Genomic DNA, 15,534 nt, shown 5'->3' on the forward strand with positions numbered 1-15,534 from the left:
TTCTTTATGAAAAGGAAATTAAATCCATATTTCTAGACCTTATATGTCTCAAATTAGGCCATTCATAATCCAAAAAGGGAAATTAAGCAGGCACTATTTGATTGGAGAATGATTTACAGAGAATTTTAAAGAGGTAAACAGAGGTGATCCAACCAAGAAGTTAAAGGGGACCAAAGGATGTGATCATACATCAAAGATTGAGGTTTGATTTTGCATATGAAAGTCTACATTTCTCTGACATTGTTCTATAACTATGTCCAATAATCCTGTGTCATTAAGTTCTCATTGCATATGTGTATATAGTTTTAATATAACATTTGTTCTTATCATATCTGACTTTCTTTCTACCACTCAGACTGTGCGCATGCTGGCATAACCAAGGCACTGGCTGAGGAATTCAGGAAGACTGGAGAAGGTGACACTGCCAGGCTCCTCATTCCAGCCTAACTGGCTTGGGAGTCAAAGCAGTCCTGAAGAAGCTGTGTTGACAGCCAGGGCATTTCTCCTACAGGAGACCTCCCAGATGCTGCCATCTTGGGAAAGCAGATCACTACAGAGAGCAGAAGAGAGAAGAAACAGTCCTTCCTTAAGGAATGCCTGATCTCTCCAGTGAAGTGCTGGATCTGGAGCTCAGGGTCCTGTGGGTGTATGACACCAAAACCCAGCTTGGCTGCCCATTCCCTATCATTTCTCTACCCTGCTGAGACACATCAGGCTGTTGAGGGATTTAGATGCTTTCATATGGGACTTCTCTCACTTTATATAGTGGTGATTAACAATGGTGTACTTTTAAATTCTCCTCCATTTAATTACAATCCTTTGGAAGACTTGAATGAATTCTTCTTCATTCCCATTACAGAATCTGAGTGTTGCCTTGAGCAGCTCCCTTGCTACATTCTCCTGCTTACTCATGTACATACACCGATAATGGAATAAATACTGATTAATGGTCTATATCAGAGTGTGTTGTTATTAGCTAGTTTCATAGGCATAAGTGAGAGACAAGTGAAGACAAGCCCCTTACCCTGAAGATCAAATGGCTTATGTTTTAAAAACACCATCAGGCCTATGAGCTCCTCCAGTGCAACATGCCCAAATCACTTGCATAACACGGAGAACATTCAGACAGCACTTGGCACTCCAATTCAGATCTGGCTCCTGAGGCCAAGGATGCTCAAGGAGTGTGGACTCATCCGTGACGTTGTTGTATAGTTATTTATATCAAAGCTTTATGTTTGTGTTTTATTGTTGTAGTTGAGATCATAAGAGTGTCAGGAGTGCTAGGAACATTACTGTCATGGTTATTCCATAAGAGGTGAAACATAACTACTTAATTCTATTTAAGTGCTATAATATTGGGACTTATGAGATTATACCTTTACTTAGAGGTTACTTTGACTCCTCAAAGAAATATAACAGCTAGATATTCTCTGCCTGCCAAGATTGTGAAATAGAAGTTTTAATTTCCATTTAAAAATTTATGGTTTTAGCTTTAAAGAAACTAAATCTCTTTTAAAAAAACACAGAAAAAATTAAAGCTACAATAATGATCAAACCATATTTTGTCCCACCAAAACAACGATGTTAAAAGGTGATATATACATTAAGAAAATAAATGAATTTTTTAACTAAAAGACACAAGAGAAGTACATGTGGATATGAATACCCATGAAATAATTCCATGAAATGGACATTATTATCTCATATTATTTCACATATAAAAATTAAAGCTTTGAGAGAGTTAAAATAATTGGACCCATGTGATCCAGGTAGAAGGTACTTTAGCAAGAAGTGAACCCAGTCTAATTCAAACACCTAGTCCAAAGTATTAAGCCAATTTCACAAACATATAGTAGTATAGGTCAATGCTTAGAAAGCACGTATTCCTTATGGCACATACATATTTTAACAGTTAAACTGAGTCCTAAATTTAGAGTTGTAGGGTTTGGATGTTTCTTAAAACAAACGAATTGGGGAAGTGACATCTTAAAGCAAACCCTGTTGAGTTTGGTTTCCCTTGTCTATGCCATTAAGAAGGACACAGGAATATCTTCTACAAGCTACTGATTACCTTTGATGGGAGTCTGCTATTCTCACTCAACAATAGAGCCAAACATGTTAAATCTCTGTGCAAACTGATTAGCCCTGGATGAGTCAGTTCTATACTGAACGACTTCCAAAAGGGACATCTCCGCATTCCATAGGCGACTGTGACAAATTTCGTCTAGGAGTCACTTAGCAAAGCTTAAAAGGACAGGAAGAAGATAGTAGCAGTAGCAAGTTTCTCTTTAACGTTTAAGTGACACTGTCAGAGGAAACATACACCGTGTTGCTGACTTTGTCTTCCTTCTCACATACTAGTTAACCCTAGAAGTGCAAATATAAACAAATTTAATCCCCAACGGGTACATCTGAACCAGAAGAAATCTGGAATTAATTGCCAAATATTTCGGTTCCTGTTGCAGCTGCTACAAGTGTTTGACTTGGCGAGGGAGGAGAAAAGGCACTGCATACCAATTTCGTGAGCCACGGTGAAAGCTGCGTGGAGGCCATCGTCTTCAATCACAGCGCAGCTGCGCTCCGGAGAACATATGGTCCCCACGTCTGCCATTCCCAGGGTGTCACATGAATGATGCCCACATAAATCCTGCCCAGGAGAAAGAAAGAAATCATTACAATCAATTTACATCCAGAAAGAGCCACCATGTCCAGCCACTTGCTCACCCCAAATGGCAAGACTAGGATGTGTTTATGGTATCACCTGCTCAGCTCTTGGAAAGGTTCCAAAGAAAAACCCCTGGCAGAGACTCTTCTGAGCTACTTTGGGACCAGAAGCACAGAAGGACAAAGGCACTCAAATACATTAAAAACATGTCTTAGGATTGTACCTTGTCCATTACAATCGCAGCTGTAGTTTAAAAAGTCATAATGCACATATGATATGTCAACAATGGCTTTTCCATACGGTTGTGCATAGGAAAGCCCTAATATTCTGACCCCCAAACATGCTAAATTTATCAGAAGACTGTCCTAATAATTTTCTTTCTGTCACAGGGGAAAACTACATCCACACATTCACGACAAGATAAATTTTTCAGTAACTTGAAAGGGAAATTCCAAACTGAGTTGTAATTCCAAGGGTTTCTTCTTCAGAAAAATATGCACTCTCACTTAGAGCATTTAAGTGTTTCTCAACCTGACCAATTATCAGAAAATATGTACAATGCAGGTGTATTATTTACACGTATGGGATGGATATGGGTTTGTGGATTTTTTTTTTTTTTTTTTTTTGGTGAGACACTGAATAGCTTTTAAGAGATTCAAAAGGGGAAATGATATCACACTTCACTAATAGTTTGGCTGAAAGGAACCTCAAGAAGATACTGAAAAGTATGAAGATCTGGGGATTGAACCCAAGGGCAATTTACCAGTGAGCTACATCTCCAGCCCTTTTTATTTTTTATTTTAAGACAGGGTCTTGTTAAATTCTTTCCTTTTTTTAAATTTTAAGTCAGGGTCTTGCTTAATTGTTTAGGGTCTTTCTAAGTTATTGAGGCTGGCTATGAACTTGTGATCCTCCTTAGTCTCCTGAGCCACTGTGATTATAGCAATGTGTCACTGTGCCTGGCTCAGCCATAATTTTTGTGTAAAAGATTTGTAAAAATAAGCTTTTTCTTTAAATGTTACTCAAAAAATTAACAGACATTAAATTGCCTATTATTACCTATTATTTTCAATAAAATTTGAAGAATAGTGTGTACATTTATATCCCCTAAAATAAGATAGTATTTCTAGTGAGCCATATGTTAATAACTGCAAGGAAAGTATTTTTTAAAATGTTAATTAATATGCAAAGTTGAGTAAAAAGTACTATTTCAATATATCGGTCATTTTTGCTTTCTCCTAATTGCCATAACTAGGAACTCAGTAGATTTTTGGTTAATTGAGTTTATTGGTGACATAGGGTCAGACTCAACGTGACTTTCACACACCTTTCCTATGCTGCCTGTTAGTAGGACCTCTCTACCCATGAGAAACACAGATGGCTGTTATTATCATGCAACCAGTGCCACCTACCCAGGCCAACACAATCTTCTAATTCTTCCCAATTTGGCTGCCTAAAAATCCAACCAAAGTGAAGATACATCCTATTTTATTCCCTTTAGTGTGTTTTCAAGTCATTATTGTATCTGTACATTGTGAGTTCACAGCTGTGATGGATTACACTGTGGCCACTATATTAGCTTAGCAGCAGACATTGGCAATCTCAGCCAAGTGGCTTTAGTGAATCAAGGCACCAAACCCACAACACCCTCCAGAGTTTCCTGTGTATCCTCATATGTCATCCCATGGGGTCCCAAATTACAGCTGCTGAGAACAAATTAGTAGTTTTAAAAATTGAAATTGGAATATGCTTTTGCATAATAATCAGTCTTTGAGATAATAATATAGCAAAATAGATTTTTTAAAAAAATCCTCACCTCCCCAATCATTTTAGTACTTCTAGGACCAAATCTCAGGTCATCATTTAAGAGAGCTACTAGATACTTGTAGGTTATTTCTGCATGACTGTAAATTTTTGTATGAAGATTTATGCTTTTCTTCATAATTTAGGCTTCATAATCATCAAATAATAAAATGCAAGAAGTAAATTTTCCCTTCTTACTCCTTCTTCACTAATAAGGTTGGGTAAAGAGCCACAACTAAAGGAAATGGCCTTCCTGTTCTGAATGGCATTTCAACTAGAATCTTAATATCTCTCTGTTTACTGCTAATCAATTGCTCATTAAGGGCCATCAGCTCTCTTTGTCATCTCTGAATTGCAATAAATGCATCTGGCCTTTTGCCATGGAAATGTGTGTATGCGACAAAATTATGAACAGAAGCACTTGTTATTTTTTCAACCACCCTGATTAAATCCCTTGACTACATAGTCACACTATTATATTTCCATAGCTATAATTACAAACTGGCAACCTTTCCATTTCACTCACATGATTTCAAGCCTTAGCAATATATTTGTTGTTTTACACTCAAGATTTACAATGAACATCTGAGTTTCCTTGTGAACCAATGTTCAACTACATGTATGAAAACTAATCTGTGTATTAAATTATTAAGAATTCAGCATATCACACATGTTTGTTTCTATTTTCTGGTGGTTGCTTATAACTTTACAGATGCAAACCTTATTTCTTGTTTATACAATTTAATTTTTAAGTTCAGAGTAGGAGTACAGGTACTATTGCAGTAATAGCATATATCTGTGTTTATATATCTTTTTATATAATCTAGATTTGGAGTCAGAGGTCGTTGTAGAAATGTGGATTATCATGGAAGAGGTAAATGAATTAAATGTACTGACAAACACTATTTTTGCTTTATTCATTGTGGATCTGAAGGTAAAGAATATCTTTGTTGTATTAAAGACAGCTCTTCTTATATAGGATCAATATATTATCACCACTGTTTGGAAAAAAGTGCAAAAATGGAAGCATTGCAAAAGCATGCAGAGATTTAACTGTGGTCTTGTGGTATGGCATTGGCAGGGTTACAAGACTGAGACATGTGTCTAACTCAAAAATATATCTGAGATGGTCTGAAAGACCAATAGATATTTGACAGGGAGATCACAGACATTATGACCATTCACCAGGTATGCCTTTTAGAAGATTTGGCATGTGGCAAATCTTGTGATTTATTATGGAATTTAGAAGTACTAATAAAGCCCAAGACCAGTTTGTGGGGATGGGAGGGAGGCAGGGAACAAATAATGCTGCCTTAAGGAGACCAATTCCCAAAGAATAGTATGGCTTGGAAAATCCCAGTGCTCAGTGCCAGGTGGGAAAAATGAACCAAACAAGTGTGACTATCCAAAGTGGAACAAATCACAGGAGTTGAAGTATTTCATGCCTTGATTGAGAGATGGGTCTCTCATGCTCCATGCAACTGCTGCAATAAGAAGCTAAAGAAATAAAAATTCTGATAAGGATAGACACCACCACAATTGCAGGGGCAGCAGTCCAAGTTAAGGAAGAACACCTTATACAGGAATTAAAAGCAACTTGCTTCTGTAAATATTACCTCCTGGTAAGGGCAGGGGTGGTGCTCAAGGGAAGAGCAGGAAACAGGGTTGACCTACACTTGAGTTGTTTATACCTCTCTCCACACAGCTCTTACTGAGGCGTGAATAGTGATACAAGAATGAATAGGATGGTACATATTTTAATCATAAGTATCACACACACACATGCACACCAATGTGTATTTGTTCTGATTTTTTTTAAAAAAAATTATCTTTGATTAACATGTGCTACTTGTAAATGTGAATGGGTTCAGTGTGATATTTCCACACGTGTATATGGTACGCACAGATCAAATCCAACTTCTCTTTATTTCTGTGCCCTCAACATGGATCTTATTCTTGAGGTGTCATTTACTTTTTTGGCTACTTGTATAGCAATCCCTAATCACAAGGGTTTTATTTTGTCCTTCCACACAGACTATATTAATTGGGACTTTTAGACCCATCATTACCATGACTCATGTTATATTATCTCTACTCATACCTCTGGATACAACTGGGTGATATCCAATATTCAGAGCTCAGCTGGATAAGAAGTTAAGGAATCCAGGTACATTTATTCATAAAACAACTACTGCATGCCTATAATCCTCCACCTACTGTATTAAGGGCTGATACTACAATGAACAAATAAAATAAGATCTAATCCTGACCCTTAAGAAACCTCATAGTCCAGTGAGCACAACAGATATGTCAAGCGGGGAGCAGGCTGTGCTAAGATGAATAGACTGTTGCAGGAGTACAGGAGAAGAATTGATGAATTCTCCTAGAGAGAATCAGTAAAGGTTCCAAAGGACTGGAGACACCTTTGCTGGTTTTGCAGTCTGGGAAGAAAGGTACTGTAATAAGGAAGGATCTGTGGAAACATCATGGGTGGTAAAAGGCAGGTTCTGTTTGGGGAAGGATGAAAAGTTTGCTATGACTGGATTTCAGTATTTTGGGGGTGGACTAGCAGGGTAATCTAGAAAGGCTGTCTGGATCCAGAGTTCCTAGACAGGACATGTTCTCTGATAAATATGGAGAAATAAAGGGAAAATAAAGAAGCACATTGGAGATTGAAAGGCTGAGATGCTGGAAGAGTCATTCTGAAGAATGGAAGCAAAGCTGTTAGAGATGGTGCATGGAAAGCTGATACTTTTTTCATTCTAACTCTATCAGTAAGAAGTATGGGGAGAGTGAAGGGGAGGGAGGGGAAATGGGAATAGGAAGGACAATAGAATGAATCAAACATAACTTTCTTATGTTTACATATGAATACATGACCAGTATAATTCCATATCATGTTCAACCACAAGAATGGGATCAAAATACACCCCACTTTAATGTGTATTTAAAAACAACAAATAAGAAAAAAGAAGTATTGTGTAAATAGTCTACAGACTTTGAGACAAAGTCCCTTTATCATTAATATAAGGAGACTGGATAAGGTGTTCTCTAGGGCTTGATCCAACTACACGTTCCAACTTATAGAGGAAGAAATTATAGATCAGAAGCAGCAAGTGGCCAAAGTCTTGTTGGATCACTGGGAAGGTCAAATTCACACCTGTAACCAAACATTTTATTTCCTGGTCTTAGCTTACCAAGGCATTGCCATATCAGTGCATGTTATTCTTGATGTTAAACTTATCTTTTACATTTACATTGGCAATTTTTAATTTTTTAATTTAAATAAATAAATAAATAAATGGAATTTAATAAATAAAAACAGCAGGGTCTTCATCTCTATGGTATGTCTGGTAAAGCTCAGTCATTTTGGAGGGCAACTTAATATTCAAATTTCATTGCAAAGGATATTTCAGAAAACAGACGTGATGGATGAGAAACCTGATAGTGTCATTAACTTACCTCTGTCTCTCTCTCCTGCCACATCTACTGGCAGTCACTGCAGCTGCCCTCTATTTCTTATTCTTCCCATTATTCCTTCCTGCTCGGACTATCACCTGAGACTTTTAACTGGCCCTGAGTCTCAGTAACTTTCCCAATTCTACACTGTGATGGGTTTCCTTCTTAGAGCACAAATCTAATGAGAGTCCTCCACTCTTGGACACTGACCTTGGCTTGGCATTCAAACCCCTGCACAATGAAACCCAACCCTCCTGTTTGTCTCCAGTGACCCTTCATGCTCAGTCCTGTCCACTATTTCCTGCATATCTCATGAATATTTTGATCCACAAACCTTAGACCAAAATATTCTTGCTGCTAGAAAAGAGTCATTTATCCACATCTAACTCCTTAACATTTCTTAACTGAACCTGTGCCCCTCAATTCCTAATGTCATTATTTTAATTTAGACCATCATGAGCTCCTTCAGTTTAGATGACTGAGACAGCCTAGCTTCCAGTGGATTCAGTCCTGCTACTTAGGCTAGAGGGCTCATTCTAGAACACATCTCAGATCATTGCTGTTTTCCCACTAGTATTCTTTTCATTGGTTCTCATTGCATTTAGTTTATAATATATACTGCTTGCCATGGTGCTATGGACTGAATTGTGTCCTCCCTAAATTCCTAAATTGAATTCCTAAACCCTAACACCACTGTATCAGGAGATGGGACCCATAAAAAGGTAAATTGGGTTAAATGAGGTCATACGGGTAGGTCTCTGATCAGATAGGATTGGTGTCATTAAGTGACACCAGAGCTCAGTCTTTCTCAAACTCTCCTGTGCACCCAGAGCACTCAAAGAGGAAACATCTTCTGAGCACATGCCAGGAAAAGAGGCCTCACCCAAAACCAAACTGGCTAGAACTTTGGTCTTAAACTTTCTAGTTTCTGAAACAGAGAAAATATATTTCTGTTGTTCAAGCCACCCATCCTATGGTATCTTGTTATGGTAGCCCAAGCAAACTGAAATTACACAGTATACAATTTCTTCTGTATCTGTAATCTGGTTCTTACTGTCTTCTCCAAGTTGTCCTTTCCACCCTCACATCCCGTATCCCATCACAGATAACTCCCTGAATTTTGCAGAATTATCACAATTCTTCTAAGCCATGGAACATGAAGGTCCACTGTGTTCTCAATGCCTAACTCCTCCTTATGAGCCTGGCTAATGCCTATCTTTTCTTCAAACCTGAACTGAAATGTGGTCAGCAACACTTCCCGATGCCCTACAACCATATCTATCATAAAAGTCATCATGCTCCACCAAAATTATCCACTTCACTGTTTCCTGAAATAGATTCTAAAGAAAGTGGCCACTTTTTAAATCTCAGAATCCCTGCCTAGAAGGAACATATTGAATGTTTGAATAAATTAGTGATAATATTTTTAGTTTAGAGAGCACTCTCTTCTTTCTGTGTCATTTGTCAGCTGTTGCTCTAAGATTATGTGTCAAACCAAAAGAATGACACAGTGGTTGTAGATTGCTGAAAGATTAATGATCATGTGGCTTACACCCCTGGGTAGTACCTATAAAGGGCTTGATTACAGGTGGTTGAATCTAAGTCAAGTTTATCCATCTTTTGAAAACCAATTCAATTCTACATGTACAATAAGACCTGCATAAAAATCCACAGGCAGAATTCACAGTGCTCTCACTTTTTCTCTCATAGACTTTGCATTTAGCTTAGTACTGCATTTATTAGTTTTCCTAACACTGGACCGATTTATGCACATGCCTGCATCCTCTCAGCTAGTGATAAGCCCAGGAGGCAGGGACCAGGTGTTTTCTATCCTGCATCTACCACACTGCCTAGTGAGTGTGTTACACGTGGAAGGTACACACAGGCACATGCCAAAGTAAGAAACACAGAAAGGCAATATCTCCTGTGTGTTGTGAGATCTTGTCTCTAATAGACTTTAGACTTTTCACAATATTTGTCATATATTAATAATACTAATTAAAGCTGCTTAATCTGCTACTAGTCTGCCCATTTCAGGGTTATTTAGCCTTTTATTAGTTAAGATTGACTATAAGCTATGATTTATTGATAAGGACTCCTTTATTTTCTTTAAATGGACTTGAATTCAAATAAGACACTGAGTCAGATGGTCTAGTCAGCAGGACGAAAAGAGAAAAAACATCCCTCTCACTTTTTCAAGATTCTGGTCTCTCTTTAGCACCCCCTATTGTCAGAACCTGAGAAGTGGTAAAGGAGAAACATGTCTAAATTCCAGTTCCAGCATCCTAAGCTAAAGCAGAATAGGAGAAGAGAGTTTTGAGCCGGGGACAATAGCGTATTAAAGTGCACACTGATAATTAATGACAGTGAATGAACTTTTTATATGGCACGTCTCTTAGCTGGTTTAGTTTCAATTCCATATTTTCAATCATGGCAGGGTATAGCTTTCACTGGTGGTACGCAATTGTCAGTGGGATTTTAAAAAACAGCCAATTTTGTCATCAATTGGAGAGACTTTTGTTTCTAGAAAAGAGTGGATTGTCTACAAAATGGGTTTAAGACTTTGTCTTTAAATATTTAAATAAATTACTTTAAAATAAAAGAGGAAGTTAGGAACAAGAAAAGATTCTTGCAAAAATAAAGACTGGGGAGGTTGGATTTCAACTGTTCCACTGCAGAAGTAATGTGAAATCCAGCATAAGTGCCATTCCACAACGAAAATGGCTTCTGCGCCAGAAAATTGGCGGGTGCTAAGTTTTTCTAATTATAGCAGTATTGAAATGCTGGAGTATAGATATGATAGCAAATGTATTAGTTTGATAGATAAATTATGGACACTATTTTGCTGACTTCCAGATACAACGTTCAAGGTGGCCTCGGCTAGTAAATACAGTGGAAAACATATCCTCACACATTTGCTTCATGCCTGAAAAACAAGTAATTTAGAAGAAGACATCTGGAGACAAAATTTGAGCTGGACTCAGAGCCCATCAAAACACGGATTTGATGGCTTGGCGTCTGGCTGCTAAGCAACACACTTCTTACATTCAAAACAGAGTTGTAAAAGTAGAAGCCTGCAGCCAACTCTGTGTATTTCTCATTGAAATAGAAATGGGGAGAAAGATTTTCTTAAGGCCTTAAGATATCTGATTTCCATGAGATAGATTAACCAAGATCATCTCTCTTCCAGCCTTTTCTGTTTTTTACTCTCTGAAGAATGAGGCAAAAATCAGCTCTATATTTGGAATATTCGCAAGTGAATACTGCATAGAGGTCTTGAAATACTTGTCTCAGCCACCTAATAACACTCTTTTAAAATTAGCTGCATATATTCATAATACCTAGTTGTAACTTGACTTTTCAAACTACTGGTTTTTGTGAATTCCAATGGGTAGACTAGAAGGCCAACTGGAAACTCAGTGAGATTTTCTTTCCTTAAAGTATGCTTCTGCTTGGCAAAGAGGCCAGGGAGGACCCATGTCAAATACTTCTCATGTGTGAAGCAGTTTGAAAACAGTATGTTATTACAGTACTTATTAAAATTAAGATAGCTAGTCAATTTATTTCTTCCTTGCTTTCATCCATTTAAAAGGTTTGGATGCGTTTCACAGAATTAACTATCCAAGCAAAAAAAAAAAAAAAAAAAAATCCAGAAAAAGCAAGATAGACATCATATACAATCACTGCCTAGTTTGGTTTTTTTCCCCCTGGGAAACATTAAGAAAATTATGGGTCAGAGGGCAAGGAGTGATGGGCCTTCTATCAATTTTGACTTATATTAGAATTCTAGAATATACATTAGTAGTAAAGATGAATTACTAAAATGACCTACTCTTCAGAGCAGTATGCCTACAAAAGATTTTTTTTTCCTATTTCTTTAGGGAGCCTCCTTCCATAAACTAGTCAAGCTTCCTGCTTGGCAGTCTCTTGTGATGTAGCAAAGCAAGGAAACCCAGACATGGAAAGTTACTTATGAAAAAAAAAAAAAAAGGTTGGGAGGGGGGACTTGGAAACTAAATAAGAAAGGGATAATTTTACAGGAGAACTTCATAGGGTCGGCTACAAAATGAATGTTCTACCGTTTCAAAGACCTATGTTGTGCACAGGAATTAAAGGATGGATTCCAGAATATCACTTAATGAGGAGAAAGATTTTCCATTGTGCACCACACGGGTGCTCTGCCTGTTTCTCTCTAAAGTGCTGCCCTTCAATGTCTTTGTTTACATGTGGTTTACATTATGTCCACCCATGAACCACATGTACCACTCCAAATTTATCAACACTTTTCCTTCATACCATGGGTGCCTTAGTGAAAATAGAAGAATTGGGTAGTGAAGGCATGATTCTGAAGCCTCCTGCATCATTTAATTTCTTATCCTTTGTTTATTCCATTTCGTGATTTTAGATAATACTTCAAAGTTTGTAATTCTTCATTTATTCTGGGTGAGTCTCAAACACTTCAAGAATGAACTTTAAAGGTCAATTCTTACCAGTTATTTGAGAATCCAGAAAGCTGCCAGTCAAAACAGAACTGTGAAAACTGAGGCTCAAAACTATGAGCAGCCCAGACCCCAATCTAATCCAGACTTTCTGTTAATGTCATACCAAGGTGGTGGTCTAATAACCATGTAAACAGATATTGTGTTCCTCCTAGAGCCTCTGGGCTTATAAAGATCCATTTCTTTCCTGTAAAGTCATCCTTAAAATGGGGGAAATCCTGGGAAAATACTCTTTCCCCAGGCCTTGACTCTTTGCCTAGATCTTTTGCACTGGAGCTTCAGAAACATTCTTCCAAAACCCAAACCTGCAAATTGGATGTGACCCTTCCTTGGCCGCTGAGTTGGCAAGGACTGTGCTTGTGATTTACTGGTCTACTAAGCAAAGAACTTGTTAAGCAACCTCACAAGTTTGTCCTGTCAGCTGATTGGGCTTCTGTGTCCTTTTGGCCCTCCCACATTCTTTCCTTCCCAGGAACTAAGACAGTAAGGATTCCATTAGGAAGCCAGATTGGAAAGGGGGTCCTTAGGAAAATCTTTCCTTCACTTGTGTTGCACAAGGAGCTCAACTAGTAAGGGACATTTGCAAAGGAATAGTATCAGATGAACTATCTGGATGAACTAACAAGCCCTTTCCATTAGGTTAGTCAAAGTTATTTGTTTGCTTTCACTGGAAAGCAAAAGATTGATGATTCCAAAAGAAATCTTGCTTTCCCCCCTTTCCCATTTAACTATGTACAGTTTCTGAAGCATTCTAGTTCTCTTTACCGTGTTTGTGGCCCTGTATTAATATATCTCAGACTGGATGACACAGAGCATTATTGATTGCCTAAGCAGGTCTAGTCACTAAGGCAAGAATTGCTGCGGAGGCTAATCTGAACACAGGAGCATAGCTCGCAGCCTGGGTTTTCTGCAAGATGCGGTTAAGCAAGTCCATAGTGTCAGATGGTTTGTAGGAGAAACAAAGCCATCAGCAAGACTGTCCCTTCCACCTACCTCCTTATCTCAGCGCCAGGTGCACCCACCCCAGCTGGACCTACCTCCCTGGTGAACAGGATGGCCGCATCATAATGTTCCTCGTGGTCATCTTCCAGCTGGTTGTGCTGGTGCTGCCATTTACAAAAGTTCTTGAGTGTGGTGGCTGCGTTCTTGCTCACTTCCAAGCTCTTGTCCTTGTCTCCCAGCACCACCACCTTCACCACCACCAGGCGGATGTGGTTCTCGATGCTGGCATGGCTGTACAGTCTGTTGGCAATTGAGGCCAGGGTCAGCAGGTAATGCTGCAGGCCCCGGCCATACATCCGCGCCATAGACGCATCCGCCACCAGGAGCAGCTCCACCTGGCGGGCCCGGGAGATGGAGCGGCGCCTACGCCGCCACCAGGTCTGGGGTCCTGGGTCCCCCACAGGCAAGAGAGCGGACTGGTCCCTGAGCTTCGAGGCCAGCGCAGTATGTCGGTCTGGACTACTATGAAGCTGGAGGCGCTGGTGGACGCCCGGCCGGGACGCAGGGGTCTCACAGCTGGCGCGTGGCGGCAGGGCTTCGAAGCTGAAACCTTCACGGGTGTAGACGTGAAGGACCCGTGCTGACCCATCCCCGTACACGCGCCCGGTTTCTCCCTCAGGCCATGGTCCCCGCAGTAGAGGCTTTAAGGTGTAGCGCGCGTGCTTGACCGCGAAGAAGCCGTCAAGACCCCCACACAGGTCAAAAACAGCCAGGGAACGAGGACTGCCGTCCACGGTGCCCCTGTAAAAGCAGTGGCTCCGGTGGCGCCGAGGTGCGCTTAGCCCGCCTCCTGCGGGCACGAAGCCAGAAGTGCCCACCGAACCATCCCTCTCCAAGTCCAGGAGAAATCTTCGGCCGCCCGCGTAAACGAGGTAGCCCACCTTTCCGCCGCCGGAGTAGAGTTGGTCGATGTTCTGCACAAGCCCGCTGCTCCTGCGCTGCAGCGCCAGGGGGTATGGATGGCCCAGAGGCTCGAACAGCTCCTGCGCCTCCTCCCCCTGCCGCTCGCGGGGCTGGGCTGCCGCTGCAGCAACCGGAGACTGCTGGGCTTTATCCTGGGCAGGTGTCTCAGCCCGGCTGGCCACAGCCAGGGACAGACGGAACGCGCACAGCAGCAGGGACGCCCACCCGAGCCGCATAGTGCGCTGCCCGCGGGGAGGGGCTGCGCGACAGGGACTTTATGGGTATTTGTTATTCGCCAGGGAAGTTACCGGGGCGGGGGGATGGGGACACACACACACACTTGCTTTCAAGGTTGAGTCAAGTGTCGGAGGCAGGGGGACCAGAAGCAGCGCCAGCCTGTCCGAGCCGCGGTGCCAGCGTGCTAACTTTTCTTTGTTGGTTTGGAAAATGTTTGGATTTGTGCTCCGGAAAGAGGGGAGTAAAGAAAAAGAAAGGGAAAAAAAAATGAAATAAAATTAAAAAGCTAGGTAGTGGAGATTCAGCCAATACGGGGAAGGGAGGAAAACCCAAATGTAGCCAAGGTCGTTGCACCAAGAAAAGTAAAAAAAGGTATCGCGCATCAGGCGGGCAACTGGTGCGCACCCCCTCCCGCCCCCTGGCTGCTCCGGACCGGCTGGCTGCGGAGTTTCCAAGCTTCGGGGCCACTTCCTTTCTTATTTTGAGGGTTTCCTCGGCTCTGCTGAAACCGGGAGGAAGGGAAGAAAGAGACGGAAAAAAGCCATAAAAATCAAAACAAAAATGTGGGGGGCAGACTGAGGAGAGCCGGTGAAGCAGCGCGTCCGAGTCCCTTTGGCTGCGGTGTCTTCCTGCCCGCCGTCATCCCCAGTCGGCCGTAGAGAGCGCGGAGAGCAGCGCGAGCGCTGTGAAGATGCGAGGAGGTGGAACAATGAATTTATAGCGGCATGCCATCCTGCAATGGCAATTTCAACAATTCGTCACTGCACGCTGCCTCTTAAAGGGAGAGCTTCCCCCACCACTCCCACCCTTCCCCGTCTGCGCCTAATCAGATGGGGGAGGGAGAGAGCTAGGGCGGGGGAGGGTGATCGAGGAAAGGGAGACAAGAAGGAGGAAGGGACCGGGACCTGAAGGAGAGGAAGGAGGGACAAAGGAGGGAGCAAGGGCGGGCAGGGTGGGGGGTGGGGG

The 15,534-nt window shown here is 41.0% G+C and overlaps 1 protein-coding gene across 6 annotated transcripts in view; it reads right to left on the bottom strand.

Annotated features, from left to right (window-relative positions):
- The window catches only part of Adamts5 (ADAM metallopeptidase with thrombospondin type 1 motif 5), a 56,091-nt gene that overhangs the window by 39,469 nt on the left and 1,088 nt on the right, over positions 1–15,534 (bottom strand). For all 6 annotated transcript variants that reach the window (XR_007347719.1, XR_007347721.1, XR_007347720.1 and 3 more), the window contains exons 2-3: positions 13,464–15,301; positions 2,515–2,647 (exon numbers count right to left, since the gene is read on the bottom strand). Coding sequence is in view for 1 of the 6 variants with exons in the window: in XM_048803539.1 (XP_048659496.1) it covers positions 2,515–2,647; positions 13,464–14,567 (1,237 nt within the window). In the remaining 5 variants the exon portion in view is untranslated. The remainder of the gene's footprint in view (positions 1–2,514; positions 2,648–13,463; positions 15,302–15,534) is intronic.

Source organism: Marmota marmota, unplaced genomic scaffold (assembly GCF_001458135.2).
Source record: "Marmota marmota marmota unplaced genomic scaffold, marMar, whole genome shotgun sequence".
Classification (NCBI taxonomy): domain Eukaryota; kingdom Metazoa; phylum Chordata; class Mammalia; order Rodentia; family Sciuridae; genus Marmota; species Marmota marmota.